Source organism: Leptonychotes weddellii, chromosome 9 (genome assembly GCF_054177405.1).
Source record: "Leptonychotes weddellii isolate Sample4059 chromosome 9, ASM5417740v2, whole genome shotgun sequence".
Taxonomy (NCBI): Eukaryota; Metazoa; Chordata; class Mammalia; order Carnivora; family Phocidae; genus Leptonychotes; species Leptonychotes weddellii.
The window spans coordinates 85317649-85335898 of NC_138377.1; the positions used below are offsets into that span (position 1 = coordinate 85317649).

At 38.6% G+C, this 18250-nt stretch overlaps 1 protein-coding gene across 1 annotated transcript in view; it reads right to left on the bottom strand.

The window, feature by feature from the left end:
- Positions 1 to 18250, bottom strand: part of PRTG (protogenin) — a 124557-nt gene that overhangs the window by 14710 nt on the left and 91597 nt on the right. Inside the window, exons 12-14 of the mRNA XM_081831867.1 lie at positions 2929 to 3024; positions 1907 to 2093; positions 1102 to 1229 (exon numbers count right to left, since the gene is read on the bottom strand). Coding sequence (XP_081687993.1) covers positions 1102 to 1229; positions 1907 to 2093; positions 2929 to 3024 — 411 coding nt within the window. The remainder of the gene's footprint in view (positions 1 to 1101; positions 1230 to 1906; positions 2094 to 2928; positions 3025 to 18250) is intronic.

Sequence of the window (18250 nt, forward strand, 5' to 3'; positions counted from 1 at the left end):
GGGTGGGAGGGATGGGGTGACTGGGTGATAGACACTGGGGAGGGTATGTGCTCTGGTAAGCGCTGTGAATTGTGCAAGACTGTTGAATCTCAGATCTGTACCTCTGAAACAAATAATGCAATATATGTTAAGAAAAAAAAAAGAAGAAGAAGAAGGTAGCGGGAGGGGAAGAATGAAGCGGGGGAAATCGGAGGGGTAGGCGAACCATGAGAGACGATGGACTCTGAAAAACAAACAGGGTTCTAGAGGGGAGGGGGTGGGAGGATGGGTTAGCCTGGTGATGGGTATTGAGGAGGGCACATTCTGCATGGAGCACTGGGTGTTATGCACAAACAATGAATCATGGAACACTACATCTAAAACTAATGATGTAATGTATGGGGATTAACATAAGAATAAAAAAAAAAAAAAGAATAGTTGTGATGGTCCTTATATAGATCATTTACCCCCTCACCCTCATTCTAGAGAAAAGGAAATGCAGGTCCACAGACATGAAATACCTTAGCGAGAGACAGAGGTAAGCTCCAGAAATGGTGTTCGATCAGATATCCAAACCACCGCACTGTGCACAGGATCAGGCCACCACACACATTACTTCTAACATGGGCTCCCAACATCATTAAGTACACTATTCACTTACTTCCATTTTAAATTATTTGGGTACAGTCTTGAAGAGTACACCTGATTTTAGAAAATGTAGTGTTTCCCCAAAGAGACATTAAATTTAAGCCCACTGGCTTGTGTAATATATACAGTGAGAGGAAAAAACATTTACTATAATAAAACAAAATACATTTCAAAAGTTAAGAAACAAAACAAATGCATACATGTTAACCAGGGTGGTAACCGGGTAGTATCTTCTTTAAAGACCTATTTTAAGATTTTATTTATTTGAGAGAGAGAGAGAAAGAGAGAACACAAGCAGGCAGAGGGCAGAGGGAGAAGCAGGCTCCCCGCTGAACAGAGAGCCTGACACGGGGCTCGATCCCAGGACCCTGAGATCATGACCTGAGCTGAAGGTAGACGCTCAACCAACTGAGCCACCCAGGTGTTCCTAAAGTGATATATCTATTTCTTAAACATTTAGATAAATGTCTGTACCTTCTGGAAGGGTCGAATGGTAGACAACGGGGCTCCAGGGGCTAGAAAGCTGATCCACATGCAGTCGTACAGCAAATTCATATTTGGTGTTTGGTTCTAGACCTTGAACCAACATGTGAGTTTCTGATCTATAAAATGAGTAGTGAAGTTGTTAATGCTGGTAGTACTTTGCTTCTAAAAGATTATCAGTATTTCCAGTCAATATAGGTAAGCATACTGTTACTATTATCTCATTTTCTTTAAAACCAATTTTTTTAGACTAAAAAAGCAATCTCCTCTATTAAAATACTACATTTGGTATTATCCTATAGAAATTAGCCTACAAATTGCCCTGAGAGGAAACTATGAAATTGGCAGTATAGAAATATCCCAATACAAAGGGATTTCCTCTGAAATACTGGAAGTCGAATCATTCTTTTAAACCATAATCATGGGCATTTTTCTAACTATAACCAAGAAGACAAAATAAGCTTTATTTTTTGATGCCAGCATGAAAGTGGTCTTTTGTTTTTTCCTTTAAACATGCTAAGGGTAGCCACTTGAAAGTAATAATATCTTCTTGCCTAATCTTGTTGCATGAGGCTGAGGAAACAAACAAAAAATTCATTTATAGAAACTAAATGTCAGAAGATGCAGTTTTCAGAACTGAATATGGTAAAGATATAAAACTCCCAGCCATTTTATATGTAAGATAAGTCCTGAGACAGGTGCTTACAGCTAAAGGTCAACCTGGCCCAAGATGGTAAGAAATAAGTGGGAAGAGGGAGAAGAGCAAAGAAAACCACCATTAATAGAAGCTACATACGTTTGAAGGTACAGGACCAAAGAAGCATTCTGCAGGCCAACAGGGTTACAGCGGATGGTGTAGTTAATTATTTGTGCAGTGGTGAACGCAGGCCTCCTCCAGTGCAGGAAGATGGAAGATGAAGAGTTAGCCTTCGCATAGAGATGGTGGGGTGGTGGTGGTGGAGGAACCATGCGATCACGGACAGCTATCAAAAAAGACAATGTTAATTTACTGTACAGCATATTACTGCAGAAAGTGGTAAAATGATAAAATCACAATTCCCCACCCTATTAAGTTGACTTTAGGTCTTTCTTTCATTAAAGAGGTTCAATTATGAGCAACTCTTCCATGAGTTAGATAAGGAATCAAATATTAAAACAGAAGCACCAAGAAGACAAACTACTAGCCAAAGACATTCAGAAGGCCAGCAATGGACTTAAAACTAAACGGACACCCTCTCTTCAGTGGCAATAAAACCAAACAGGTCTTAGCAGCAGTAAAACTGAACATTGTAATTGGAAGGAAATAAACAGCCTCAAGATTAGAGCAGATAGGTATTCAGGGTTATTTTTCCCAGTTAAATTACTAAAGGTCTTTTGCTTGCAAAAGTAAAATAAGTTCTTTTTTTTTTTTTTTTTTTAAGATTTTATTTATTTATTTGACAGAGAGAGACACAGCGAGAGAGGGAACACAAGCAGGGGGAGTGGGAGAGGGAGAAGCAGGCTCCCCGCAGAGCAGGGAGCCCGATGCGGGACTCCATCCCAGGACCCTGGGATCATGACCTGAGCTGAAGGCAGTCGCTTAACCAACTGAGCCACCCAGGCGCCCCAAAGTAAAATAAGTTCTTATAATTAAATACATCTCACTTAAATATTTAGTTTGAGCACGTACTTGTTCAAAATAACTATGTTAGGTGCCACGGAAGATAGAAAACCACCAACAATTCCAAGTAGTGATGAGACTTAAATTTATAGAAGGAAGAGGAGAACAAGGACCGTGAGCCACACAGAGTGAAACGTGCTACCCTAACTCTTACTTACACACGCATCCCGGAGTGCTGACAGTCTGATCCGCCTGATAGCCATCTTCTACGTTGTTGTAAGCCAGCAGCCTCACGTGATACTTTCTTCTGGGGTCTATAAAGAAACTGACAGGTAATAATTTGGTCCTGCCCTCTAGATATCAGCCCTCCAGAGCCTTTGCAGATTTTGGTTTAAAAATCTTTTGGATGCCTAACAGTTTTATGTAAAATGAGATGTTTTTTCCTCTCCTATCCTACATAGTGACTCAGCAATTCACCTCTGTGTGACTTTGCTACTGTGACTATCTACCAGTTATTTACAATTTTACTTAACCTCTCTTCAAACAATAACATTAACTCTACTACTCTTCGTCCTCCTCCTCAACCGACCAGAGATAGATTCTTGATCCTAAAAGCCTTGGGGGTTGCCTGATGGATCACTTGTAAGAGGTTACACTACATAGAAGTTTTTTGTTTAGTTATTGGAGGGTTAGCTACCTTCAAAAGCATGGAAATCAAAGCGAGCTTATTTTCTCCCTCGAACGTAAAGATAATTATAATTGTCACCCTTTCGTACCTTTAAAAAGTTTTATAACCATGTGTAATTTAAGTTTATTTCTATGTGTGCCCTTTCCATTAACTATTTTCAGGTTGACTGCTAAATTCACCAAGAAAGAGGAGTTGGAGCTCCCTCTACTGGTGCTCATTAACTGTCACAATATGAAATCCAAAGTCCATCCCATACATACAGAAACAAAAACTTTTTCAGGTTTTTGAGGATATAAATGGTTATACATTTTAAATGACATGTTTTAGAACATATTCGAGTTTAATGATATAAATACATTTAAATATAAATATTTATGATAACATTTAATTATAGAGTACTTGCTTGGGACAAAAATAAATACTACTGAGAAATAATGTATTTTTTTTTCTCCCCAGCTTTGCTGAGGTACAGTTGATGAACAGAAGTTGTATATATTTAAGGTATATGAGTTGATGTTTGACATATGTATACATCGCGAAGTGATTTCTACAATCAAGCTAATAAACATATTCTATCATCTCACATAGTTACCATTTTTGTGTAGGTATGTGTGTTGAAAACAAGATCTTAGTAAATCTCAAGTATATAATACAGTATTGATAAGTATCATCACCATGCTGTACATCAGATCTCCAGAACTTAATTCATCTTGCATATGTGCAACTTTGTACCCCTGAGCAGCATCTCCCCATATCCCCCACCCCTGAGCCCCTGGCAACCACCATTCTACTCTCTGCTTCTATGGGTTCAACTATTTTGGATTCCATACATTCGTGAAATCATGCAGTAACTCTTTTCTGTATCTGGCTTATTTCACTTAGCATAACATCCTCTAGGCTCATTCATGTTGTGCAAATGGGAGGATTTCCTTCCTTTTTAAGGCTGACTAATATTCCATTGTGTATATAGGCCATATTTTCTTTGTCCACTCACCCATCAGCAGACATTTAGGTTGTTTTTATATCTTGGCTATTGTGAATAATGCTGCAACAAACATGGAGGTGTATAACAGTTATCTCTTCAAGATACTGATTTCATTACCTTTTGATATATACCCAGAAGTGGGACTGCTGGATTATATGGTAGTTATATTTCTAAACTGAATATATTTCTATATTATATTTCTCTAAATAATAATAAACATACAAACACATCCAATACTTCATAAGGGAAAAATCATCCTTGAAAGTTATATCCAATGTGGAAAAAATTTAGAATAAAAAAAGATAAAAATAATTCTAGAGTGAATTTAAACATTTAAAAATCCAAAAATAAGGGTGCCTGGCTGGTTTAGTTGGGGGAGCATGCAACTCTTGATCTCAGGGTTTTGAGTTCGTGTACCTTAGCATAAGTAGCACATAGAGATTACTTAAAGTAAATAAACTTTAAAAATAAAAATCAAAAATTCAAAAATAAAATGTGAAGTTTATTAAAATCTCCAAAATAATCTGAGTCTGCATTTTAAAAACTGATGTATTCTATTATTTAATATTAAAGTGCATTAAAAGGATGTCCTAAAATTTTTATTTCTGTTTCTATTCATTTTGACAAAATTAAAACCACAAGAAGAAAAAAATTTATACAACTTAGGACATTTCTATACTTTATAGGTAAGAAGTAGGAAGACTAATATTCGATTATACTATAGAAAATGGTATCTTATATATCAATGTTCTTCCCATTCTATAAATGGTGGTACCAAGGTGTTAAGTAGCATGTCTAGTGTTACTCAAAGCTAAACCAAGGACTTGCTGATATTTTTATCACATGTGCTTTTGTCACAGCAGGTAAGTCTGTCTCCTTAAATTCTAAAACTGAAATATTTTCAAACATTTTATAAAATAACTACAGAAAACACAGAAATACATTTGGACTTCATTACTCAAATGATTTCCAACATTAAGCACTGAAATTCTAAGATTCGAAAATTTCTGTTCAGATTAAGAGCAACTTAATTTGAATCTGTGTTCATCTTTCTTTCCTCCTAACATATTGCTGAGCTCATTAGGCAACTGAATCCTATGTGCCATCTTACAAATACTACTTCTGAATGGGTACAAATGGAATTCATTTGGCTCTCTGCAGTCAAGTTCTTCAAATGTATTTCTTCATTCTGTCTCTACTCAATCAGAAGAGTATCTTTAGGAAAGCCTCCTGAGTGTGGGGCATTGTGCCAGGAATTAGGAGATACAGAAAAAGAAGGCTGGATGAGAGAGAGTTTGCCCCAAGTAGCTCACATTCTCAGGGAGCCAGACACGGATACGGTCCGCTCTCACTGAAAGCGGATTTTGATGAGGGTTATGAGTATGTGTGGAGAGATTAATCTTTTTTCCACTGTGCAAACAATCAATCAACAGTTCATGAATATTTCTCTGGAACGGTTATTTATTTTTAGTCCTAAAATCGATTCTTCATTTTCCCTTCTTCGTCCTTAAAAAAAGGAGCTGCTTAAATTTTAAACCCCAAATTAACCTTTTCTGGTTGATAAGAAGCAGTGTGCATGTCCTGAGACAATGAGGGAAGAGCACACCCAGCCCTTGTACAACCCACTCAGCACGGTAACAGCCCAGGTCTCCTGGTGCTCATCTGGAAATCATCCAAGTCACTGGAGCAACCATCTCCAGGGCTGGGCTCCTTCCCCTGTTAGTTTCCATGAGGTCAGGAAAAGGCAAACCATTAGGCTGGCAAATCAAGTACATCAGGTGCACAGGAGTCCTCTCTATCCACACACAAAAAGTACAAGAGCCAGGGTAATTTTGGAAACCACTTTAGTGGAAAAAAACATTAATGGGTGCATTAATGTTTTATGCACCCATTAAACGTTTGTTCAAATGTGATCAACTCTTTATGCTCTTCAAAGAATCTCATTTATTAAAATTAAAATGCCAGGTTGGGGGCCAAGCTGAGCAGCGGGCCATGCTCTCCTCTTAAGCCCTGGGAAATAGGACTTCAACCTCAAAATCTAGTCACATTATTTTGGTTTGTTAATCCAGAGACCCTGGAACAACATGGCTCATGTTTATGCATCAATTTGTTAGAAATTTGATGTCATGGACCCAGGGGACCAGAGCCCTCAAATAATGTTAAAATGAGCACTATCAGGCAATAAGAATTATCAGCTAAAAAAGAAAACAGAGAACAGCTATACAATTAACAAAATTAAAAATTCAGAGTAATAAAAAAAAAATCAGAGTTTAAGACCAACATGTTAAATGTAGTTAAATGCACAAATAATGTACCTTAGCATAAGTAGCACAAGTCCTAAAACTCTACAGTTCTGCAAAGACCCTCCAGTGCATAAAGTACAAAGCAGAGACCCAGGATCAACACTGTGAAATGCCACAGGGAACCAGTTTCCAAGGCCTGCTAACAGCCCTTCTTGAGTCAAACATTGCCACGTCTGGGGTGCTTGGTTACACGAGACTCAGCAGAATTAGGGAATGTGGTTTATGGGGAAAACAGGAGAATCAAGAAGAGCAGCCACAAAGAACAGTATAGGCCTTCCCAAAACCCAGTGAGGGAAAAAGGAGAAAGGGAAAGAGGGGAGAGAGTTCGTGCCATTTCCTTCCAAACTCAACACAAGGGGCATAAAAATCACTCACTGGGGCTAATCCTTAACGGTTTCAGGAGTGATGGCTCAGATAGGTAGTATTTGCATTTAACTTACTTAAAGATTTAGCAATATGTAAAGATGGAGGGCCAGGAAGGAAAGCTCAAATTTAACGTGAACCTCCAGTGAGTGTCAGCTTAGGTTAACAGAATCGTGGTCCCAGCCAGATTAACTTGTACCTTTCTTACGGAGTCAACCTTTGGCCAAAAAATGAAGATCTCCTTCCTGAAACACCACTACGGCCACACTCTTTCCTCCTCTGGCTCTAGGATTTGCCTTACCTTCTTTCCTTTCTGATTCATTCTCACCACTAACTCTTCCACTTTAGTTTGTTTCACATGAGGAGAAATCAGAACCAGAAGTCTGGATGGCCAAGAAAGAGTTCACAGGTATCAAATAAACATTTATCAAATGCCTACTAGAAGCCAAACATTATATGAAGACTCAACAATTAGAAAGCCGTAACTCTTGGGGTGCCTGGGTGGCTCAGCCGGAAAAGCGTGTGACTCTTGGTCTCAGGGTTGTGAGTCTGAACCCCAGGCTGAGTGTAGACATTACTTAAATAAATTTTTTTAAATAAAAAATAGCTCATGCTTTTAATTTTAATCTACCAGAGTACAGACTGATGAATGAATATTCTGTAAATAGTATTTACTGTTTAGCCTTGAATATATTTTTTAGTTTTCTAAGCCTTGTTATTTTCATTTGGAAAACAGACAGATAATCCCTTACAGGGATTTTAAGAGTATTAAATGAAATCATGGCTATTAAGGACTTTGTACAGTCCCTATAATTAGTAAGCACCCAATATGATTATTGTTGTTATTATAATGAGGAAAGTTGCCCAGGAGAACAGAAAAGGTTCTACCAAAAATATGGCACACCTAAATTTGGGAATCATCTTTGTGAAGGCAAAAAATCATCAAGGATGCTCATTCATACAAGCAGGGTCTGGAATCCAGAGTGTCAGTAAGTGAGCTGATCTCTAACTACTCTCTGTCCTCATTAATATTCCCTGGTTCGTGGAGCAGGCAAAGGCTCCCAAGCGTGTGTCTGACTTGTATACACGACGGAGGGAGCAAAGGCTCCCAAGCGTGTGTCTGACTTGTATACACGACGGAGGGAGCAAAGGCCCCCAAGCGTGTGTCTGACTTGTACACACGACGGAGGGAGCAAAGGCCCCCAAGCGTGTGTCTGACTTGTATACACGACGGAGGGAGCAAAGGCTCCCAAGTGTGTGTCTGACTTGTATATACGATGGAGGGAGCTGTGTTCTGGGTTTTGGCCACTAAGAACTCTTGCTGTTTTGGCAACCGTGTCACGTGGTGTATAATCCTCTCAGTTTCCAATCCACCTTCACCCACGTCTTCCATGTTCATGTAAGAATCTCTCATCTGCTAACAAACTACCTGATGAAATAAAAGCTTTAGAAAACAACATAATAGGTTTCTTCCTTAATGGAGGAACAGTAGATTGTTTCATGAAATGGAAATATGGAAGTTTGAGGGCTAGCATTAGCAACAGCAAGCAGATGGAGACAACAAATTCATTCACTCTGTTAATTATATCCAGTTTTGACAATTAAGTATTTATTACCCTCAATGACTACAACTCAGAACAAGAAAAAAGTTCAATAAAATGAGATTCTCTGTAATGCCCAAGTCTTTTAAAGATGTACTGATCGAGGACCTAAATTCCATTCTAAAAGCACCCGATTTAACAACAATAATGCATGAACCGTATCTTTATACATCTTAAGGAACCTACAAAAAACTATGGTATAATATACCCAACTTTCATTGCAACATGTCCCACAGACCACAAGACAAGAGAAAACCCAGGTCTTCCAGTGTTTTACGTGAATACTGGAATAACTTGCACTTCTCTTGACTACCACTAGACGGCACCTGTGTGCCTGTACAGAGAGTGTACTCATCCAGCTACTGAAGGTGGGAGCCATTCAGGTACCAGCTGAAACTATGAAAGAGCAATTCGAAAACAGGTATGCACGAAATATGGCTATTGCTTAAGATTCATCAAAAGAAGGACTGCATGAAATGCAAAGCAGTGAAAAGTAAGGGTGCCCTGGATCAGTATTTGTCATATATATAAATATTTCACACGGAGTTTAAAAAACTCTGTGAGCTAGATCATTGCTTTTGTCACCCGACCTCCAGAGAGAAGGATGCTGAGACAAACAAAAGACAACTTTCCTAATGACTCAGCACTACTTGGAAGCTAAGAGACAGTCCAGCACAACAGCGAAGGTCTCAGATGCCAGCCCCAGGCTGCCTGGATTCTGATTCTAGCTAGGTCATTACCGTGCAACCTGGGGAAGTTATTTTTGCCCTCTGTACCTTAGTTAAAATCACCTATAAGATGGGAAATGATGAAGATAACAGAATCTACCTCTCAAGGCTGTTGGGAAGAGGAAATGAATTAATTCACTGAAAGTGTCTACAAGAGTGCCAGCGTATCACAATAATATACTGATAAAAATATCAAGAGTAATAAAATAATTACTAGCAGCATCACATGACCCCTAATCCCTGCTTCCTTTCAGGTAGAAGGGCAGGCTGTCCTTTAGGCTGACTAAAGGACAGACTCTGGAACCAGACTACTTGGGTTTAAATGGAGTTTCCTGATCTATAAAATGGGGATTAAATGGATTTATATTTGTAAGTGCTTTTAAAAATGCCTGGCACTTAGTAGGTGCTTTCCAGTGCTAAATAAATAAACACAGAGGAGAGGGCTGGTTTGAGAATTAGGGGATTTGGATTTTAATCTTGGATTTAGTAGCTGTGTGGCTGCAAAGGCAATTCCCTGGAAGTCCGTTTCCTCATCTTTAAGATTAGCAAGTTGAAATGTATCAGTTGTCCTCCAATTTGTTTAGGTAACGGTGTATTAGGGAAGCTAAGACAAAGGTACAAATAAGTATCATGCCACACAGGAAGAACTGCTGCAAAGAGATTTGTTAAGACTAAGGGAATTCAGAAGAAGGAAAGGTTACTGGTATTTTTTTATTGCGTGGGGGAGGGCTTCATTGAAGTAGAGCATGTGAGCAGAATTTGACCTTACAATAAGCACAGGGCGAAGAGATTAAGGCCAAGGGAGGAGTGTAAGCAAAGGCTTGAGGACAGGAACACATGGATCAGGGATGAGTAATGGGGAAGAGTTCGGTAAGGGGGCATGAGTGAAGGTCACATAGACAAGTTAGGCTGGGGGTGGATCTCAGACAGCTTGGAGAACCAGGCTGGCCAGAGTGGATTCAGTTACACAGACACAAAAGATGGCTTGAGTAAATGGAATTGTTGAGAGAAGGGATTCATGAGGAGTCAGAAAGCTCCCAAGTTCCAAGCCTGGGTGGACAAATAGAAATGGAAGAGGAGATGCAGAGAGCCAATGACACGCTGAATCAGAGATGCCAGAGGAACATTCAAGTGGAGCTGACTCATGGGTGAGAAAGTGTGGGCTGAGCAGGCAGTGAGGATGGAGAACATGGTCAGTAGTCCTGCACACAGAGGACAGGGTACCCAGGAGGAAAGATAGTAGGGACTGGCAACCTGGGCGTGAGATGGCAAGTGGTGTTAAGGAGTCATGAGGAGAACAAGGAAGGTATCATGGGAGCCGTGAGCAGACTGGTTGACAATGTCCAGCGCTACAGAGAAGTCAATGAGGGTACAAGTGACATCTGGTATCTAGGTCCTTTAACAGAGTAAATTCATCAGGAAAGAGTGGGGTTGTAGGGGACAGCAGAAAACAGGGACTTGAGCAAGGACGTGGTGACCCTGGAGGCAGGGCTCAAAAACAGAATGAAGATGGAAATGCATTATTTTCTGATATGTACCAAAGTGTTAACAGTGGTATTTAGCTTTGTCTCCATGGTAGAATTTTTAGCTATTTTGCTTCCTGTATTTCTACTTGTTCTACAATAAATATGAATGGCTTTGGTAATCACAAAATAGTAAAGAATTAGAACTCAGAAAGCAAAACTGACAGACATCAATTCAAATTTTATGGATTTTTTTGTTGTAATACTAACACTTCCAGAAGTTTGAGTTCCTGGAAGATGGGGAAATGCATAATAGAAAACTATTATTTACAAAGTATTTAGCTATGGACCAACAAAAAGAGATAGTATTGGGGTCATGAAAACCAGGACTTTGCTTCCTTCAGCTGCTGTGTTGGTGACACTCCAGAACCCTTGAAAAGAGCCGGGCTGGAGTGGACAGGTCAAAGGTAGATAAAACCAAGAAAACACCCGAGGTCAGGACTGTGAGAAAACTTTTACCTGACATGAATAAATCCACCTGTGACATCATTTCTAAAATCCAAATCTAGATAAGACTTAATGAGTTTTATCCCCCATCCTTCTAAGGAAAACTTCTCAGGTGGTGCGGAAAAAGTCTTCCTAGGACCAAAAGGAAGATCGAGCAACTGCATTTACTTTGAGACATTTCCTGCCACTTGGTTCAATTTAGACATGGCTCATGTTTAGTGAAATGTCTTAAGTAAATACAAAGCGTTACTTTAAAAATCCCCACGTACAACTTTAAATGATTTACTTAAAATACCACTATAGAAAGCTTTGCTAACGTTAACCACCAAGTGTCACAATTAAGATGGCTACAAAGCATTAAAGAAGTCAAACGGATTAGACTATATATGCAGAGGTAAACAGCAATCTGAAAATTTGCTGATAGAACGTCACCACAATGTGAAGTTTGGAAATGTTAAATTAAGAAACGGTCAGAGTAAGTGAGAAAGGTGAAATTCTGAAGGACGAAACCTAGTATCTGGCCCAATGTCCATTTTTAATTTAATCTTTTGTGTTACAAGGTTTTGTGCGAGCCTTTTCAGGGCCATTGTTCCCCTGTGGTCTGACTGGAGAACCCCTTGGTGTGGCTAGCCAGGGTGACTGCACTGCCCCCAAGCCTATCCCTCCAACACAATACCCCCCCATATAATTATTCAGAGAAGAGGCCAACAGTATGACCGCTCTGACACCCGGGTCATGGCCTCTGACACAGGATCTGGGGCCAGCCCAAGTCTGGTCCAGCATCAGAAGAGCAGGAAAAATGCTAAGGGGGATGGGTGGGAAAGGAAAGCCTAGCGAAATACTCTGCTTTAAAATGGTATGTGTAAGCACAGTAACAAAAACACAAATCACATGCAAACAATGTGATTTGCGTTCAAGTTATCCAAACGTTGTTAGATTGTAGGTTTCTCCTCTCTGAGAAACCTTAGAGAGAGAGAGATTAGAGGAGCAGGCCTCTTTCAAGCAGGAATTCTTTGTCTTCTATCTTCAGACTTACATTAGAATGGAAAAAGTTAATTCGTGATGGTTAAAACAATACCGGACATGAACGTGTGAGTATGTGGATTTAAAAACAGGTTTTCGGCTAAAAGAATGCAAATTTTACTAAAAGCTGAGTTAAAATTTCATTCTCCTTTTGTTTATAAACTGAATTTCTGTAAGGACTGTTCATGATAAACATCTTTCATGTCCATTACAAATTTAAAGGATTTTTGTTAATGATCACTATGCCAAAATGTTATAAATCTGTTCTGTGATAATACAGAATATTTGAGTGTAAAATAGACACAGTGGCAGATGGGAGGGGGCAACCCCCACTCCCCAAATTTCCCTGTGTTCTGTGTAACAACTCTCTATGGAAGCTGATGGTAGAGTATTTGTCTAAAACTGAAATGACTCAGTCCCTTTTGTTCTGCCCCCCTGAAGGGCCTTAAGACAAATAACGCCTCTCACTCCCAGTGAAAACATCCCCTCTCCTACTGAGTTTAGGATAATTTAGAAGAAAGTTCTTTGCATGTGACATTTGAGAATCAGTTTCCTACCAAAATAAGTATATCCTACTCATAATCTCTATTTTAAAAAACCTCCCCCCCCCCCAAAATAACCTCGGGATTGTTTTTACAAAATCCAGAAGCAAATGGCTTTTCAATCATATCATGTTCACTAATACTTTGGCCACATTATTTTTTGAACGTTTGATTTCATCTTTATACATCTATAAGGTTTTCAAGACTTCTTGTAAAAACTATTTTTCATTTTTGACAAATGCATTACTTGAGGTTGTCTGGGTAAGAAATATTTGGTGTTAAAGATTTCTACTTGAACACTGCCATGAATGAATCTGATTTACATCCAAATCCCGAAAAACAAAACCTCCCACAAACATGGTTTTTGATCTTTTAATGTTCTTATGATACTTCTTTCCTTTTGTGAATCCCTGTGGAAAAAAGACACCTCATTTGTCCAATTTTGTAAGATGAGAGAGCACGGCCACTAAGTCTCTCTATCACATAATCAATTAATGGAATGATGCCGGTGGCTGGTATCTCCTTCGGGGTGGGGAGGAGAAAAAGGGAGACTCCAAAAGAGCAGGGCTTAACTGTCCCCAAATTTATGAGAGCTTTATGTGAACAGTACTAATAAAGCTGGTCCACATATATGTTCCTGAATAACTTAAAAGTGAATATAATGGAACTGCTAATTATAAGAATTTAGAATTATAAGATTAAAAAATGTGTTAGACTGGGGGAGCATGCAGCCTCCTAGGACAATTAAGACGCTACAAAGTTTACTTAAGAAAATGAAATAAGGGGCCCCTGGGTGGCTCAGTCGTTAAGCATCTGCCTTCCGCTCAGGTCATGATTCCAGGGTCCTGGGATCGAGCCCCACATCGGGCTCCCTGCTCGGCGGGAAGCCTGCTTCTCCCTCTCCCACTTCCCCTTCTTGTGTTCCCTCTCTCGCTGTGTCTCTCTCTGTCAAATAAATAAATAAAATCTTTAAAAAAAAAAAAGAAAATGAAATAAATTGATATTTCTATCACAAACAATCCTCACCCTAAAAAAATCCAAGTGCTTGACTTACGATACTGTACTTGGCTTAGCATTTGTTTAAGTAGCTGCTCTGTCTGCCAACACACTCACACTGTCTCACATATATCACATCCTTACAAACAATATTTTTATAGACTGACAGAGAGAGCCTATTCACGACAACCAAACATCCCCTGAAGCCATGAAATAAATTTCCTTCCAGGACTAACATTTCTCTGTTTCACTGTCATGGGCTTGCCATGCCATTTTGACCCTTTTGTGAGGCAACATGGAAATACCATCTATCATCTCCTGAACCACAGCGACTTGGTCGGAGGTGCACAGTTTCATTGCAAAAACATCTGTGGTTTGATAACCATTCCTCCAAATCTCAGCCCTTGGCAGTTAAAAGCATGCTTACAAGATGGGAAGGATGCAGGCAGACAGCTTGAAACCAATCTTAAATTTCTTCTCAAGTGGGAAATGCAAGCCAGAGAAATATCAGCCTCATCAATCACAGTGATAAAACACGATCGTGTTATTTATTTATGCCTCCTTTAGAATTCACAAGAAGCACTATGTTACAATGTATTTAAACTTTGTTGAATGTATCACTCTGAAATCAATTTTCATGTTAGCAGATAAGGGAATTGTGGGAGTTCTTTGATACAAGCAGGTGCAGGTCATTACCATGTTAATTGGCTATCAATAACCTACTCAAATTCTATATAAACCTTAAATCTTTCAAGTATTAAAAGACACTGAAGATCACTGGGGTACTGGAAAGTATTCAATATATCTTAAGATGGTTTTCAACACACACGATAGAGAATCTCAAACAATCTGAGCATACAGAGTTAAACAAAAAGGCGTTTTCTGATAAATAAAACATTCAACAGAAGATCTAAGGTTTCTTATATTCCGTATCTGTTATTTCAGAAGAGTTATTGTTGTAACCATGTACATAGTCACTGTAAAACCATTCCTAATTTGGAAATACTGATTAAAGATTAAAAACAAAACACGGCATTTTTTAACTTTTTAAATTTTTTAAAAACATTTTGATGATTTGCTTTATTACTTGTTCTCTTATTTGTGTGTGCGTGTGCAAGTGTACACACACAGAGACACACAATTTTCTTTTGTTGAATCATCATACTTCACACCTCAATACTTGGACACGCTTCCCCCGAGAACAAGGACATTCTCTCCTATACAACCATAATGCCATGATCATAACCAATAAATTTAACAAAAACACAATTTTATCTAATATATTTCCCAAATTACTTCCAAAATGTCCTTTATAGCTGCTCCCTCTCTACCAGTACGACGGAGGGTCACACACTGCATGTCATAGCTCCTTCATGGAGAATTGCTCCCTGTCCTTTACCTATCTTTCATGACAATGACACCTTTGAAGAATCCAGTACAGATGTTTTGTAGACTCTCTCACAATCTGGACTTATCTGTTTCTTTCCTCATTATTAGATTCAGATTAAACATTTTCTTTTTTTGCTAAGACTACTTTATCAGTCAGATTATGACTCTAACACAGGGTCTTTTATTCAGGGAAATTTAAAACTCACAGTTTTGCAAGTGAATTTGTTTTGAATTTTGAATTTGTTAGATTGCTTGTTGAAGGGGAATATTATGGTTTCAAAAGCTTTCCTAAACTCAGAATGGCCTAATTTTCTCACTGGCCAATCTTATCTATTTATCTACATTTATCCATATAAATGAACTCCTGCCTGACACTGAGGACAAAAAAGAGAAAAGCACCAACATATTTTTAGGCTTCCTGAAAGATTTCTAGAAATATCTGATATATTTTTTATATATGTAATGCAAATGCAGATTTTTTTTCTAAAAAATTCTCAATGAGTCACACTGGAATGCCAATTTGTAATATGCACACAGCATGGGAATAAAGCATACAAGGAAGCAGGGCCACACACGTGTGCCACTGAGTCAACATGGGAAGGAGAATACGATGAGAACAATCCCTGTAATTCCTGAGAATAGAAATGTGCATTAGCAAAATGAGAAACAGTGTCTCCTTACATTTTGAAGTTTTCAGAGGTTTAAAATGTAGTTTCTATAGTTTTTTTGGAGTCAGAATTAAGGCCCATCTGCCATGATTTTTCTTCTGAGACAAAAGCTCATTTTATGAAAAGAATGGGAATGTATTCAAGAAAGGGAAACACACTAAAAACCATCCTAATTGGCCATCCAGATGGAGAAAGGTGAAAGTTCAAAAAAATTATTTTAATTGTTTCCTCCACTAATATTTCTAGATCATCCAAAACCCTATAACTTGTCAAATGATCCTAGAAACCACAGAAATCTTTCCTTATTATGTTAAGTCATTGTCAAGCATAAGTTAATATGGTTTTCAATACATAAATTCATAGAGAATCTTCAACAATTTGAGCATATAGAGTTTTTCTGGAGGTACTATATTTTGGGAACTTCATTAGTATATTACAATTTTTTTTTCTGATAATTAAAATATCCTGTGCCCTGTAGCTAGCAGTGTTTGTGGTTTGCTTTGGTTGCAAGGAAGCTCACAGCTAAACTTATAGGCATTTCTAGCAACTGTACAAGACCCTACGGCATGCAATAAAGAAGTCAATATCCTGGTTTCATCGATTTTCCAACTTTATCTTGGCTCTAATTTCTTCATCTAGGTATATTCAATTTTATTTTATTTTATTTTATTAAAGATTTTATTTATTTGACAGAGAGAGACACAGCGAGAGAGGGAATACAAGCAGGGGGAGTGGGAGAGGGAGAAGCAGGCTTCCCGCTGAGCAGGGAGCCCGATGCGGGGCTCAATCCCAGGATGCTGGGATCATGACCTGAGCCGAAGGCAGACGCTTAACGACGGAGCCACCCAGGTGCCCCTAGGTATATTCAATTTTAAAAAATACTTTTTTTCTCATTAGGATCAAGTGTTTGTTACAGAAAGTTTATAAAACTCAGATAAGCAAAAAGAGAAAATAAAAATAAAATATCTTAATACCAGCACCCCAATATAAGCTCTTTTAAATGAGGTTGTATCTCTTTTTTTTCATTCCCTTTTCTATTCACATACATACTCAATATTTTTGTATCTTATAGACTGCTTTTTCTCACTCAATATACTGTGAGTAACCACTCATGCTACTAAATATTCTTCTAAAACATTCCTTTCAATGTCCACATTTATTCAAATTGTAAGGATGTACCACTGTTTATTTTATTAACCTCTGTAATTGAGTATTTAGGTTTCTTCCAGCTTTTCACAATTATAAATGATCCTGCACACTACAGTGAACATCCTTATGGTTAATGTGTGTGTCCATGGGGCGCCTGTGTGGCTCAGTTGGTTGAGCATCCAACTCTTGGTTTTAGCTCAGGTCCTGATCTCAGGGTCATGAGATTGAGCCCCGTGTAGGGCTCTGCACTCAGCTGAGAGTTTGCTTCTCTCCCTCTCCCCCTGCTTGCTCACTCTCTTTTTTTGTTCTCTCTAAAAATAAATCAAATCTTAAATGCGTGTGTTCATTAGTATTTTCTCATGATAGGTGTCTGTCTACTAACAGAATTGCTGCGTAAAGGAGTATGCATATCACAACCCCCCTTGTGGTGTTACCCAGTTATGCCTAGAAAAGTTGTGTATCACTTTACACTCCTACTATTAGTATGAATGTTGTTTAATCCCAAACCCTTTCAAACACTGAGACGTATATCACCTATTTGTTTTTTTGTTTTTGTTGTTGAATTTTGTGTTTCCGTACTGAGTCACTCCAAATCTTTCCTGGAAAAGGAAGCAGGAGAATGTACATCTGAAATAATGACTTGGTAGATATATTTATACAATCTACCAGGGAAGATGGACACACTGTGATAATCAGGCAAAATGTGCTGCCTACCATCTACACAGGTTTCTTAAGTTATTGTTAACATCCTGGCATGCTGAGAAAGCAAAGATGCCATTTTAACCTTCAGCTGAAGCAACAGCTCTAGTTTCTGTAATAAACCAAGATAAGCGTCAGTGGAGTCAGCTATCTCAGCTAATTCAAGAGGCTTCCACCTACGCAGGGCAGTCTACATTTTCTGGGATGTTATGCAGTCTTTCAAGGTTTCACATGTTTTAAAACAGAGTAGCTGTAATCATCAAGACAGTATGGTACTGGCACAAAAACAGACACATAGATCAATGGAACAGAATAGAGAGCCCAGAAATGGACCCTCAACTCTATGGTCAACTAATCTTTGACAAAGCAGGAAAGAATGTCCAATGGAAAAAAGACAGTCTCTTCAACAAATGGTATTGGGAAAATTGGATAGCCA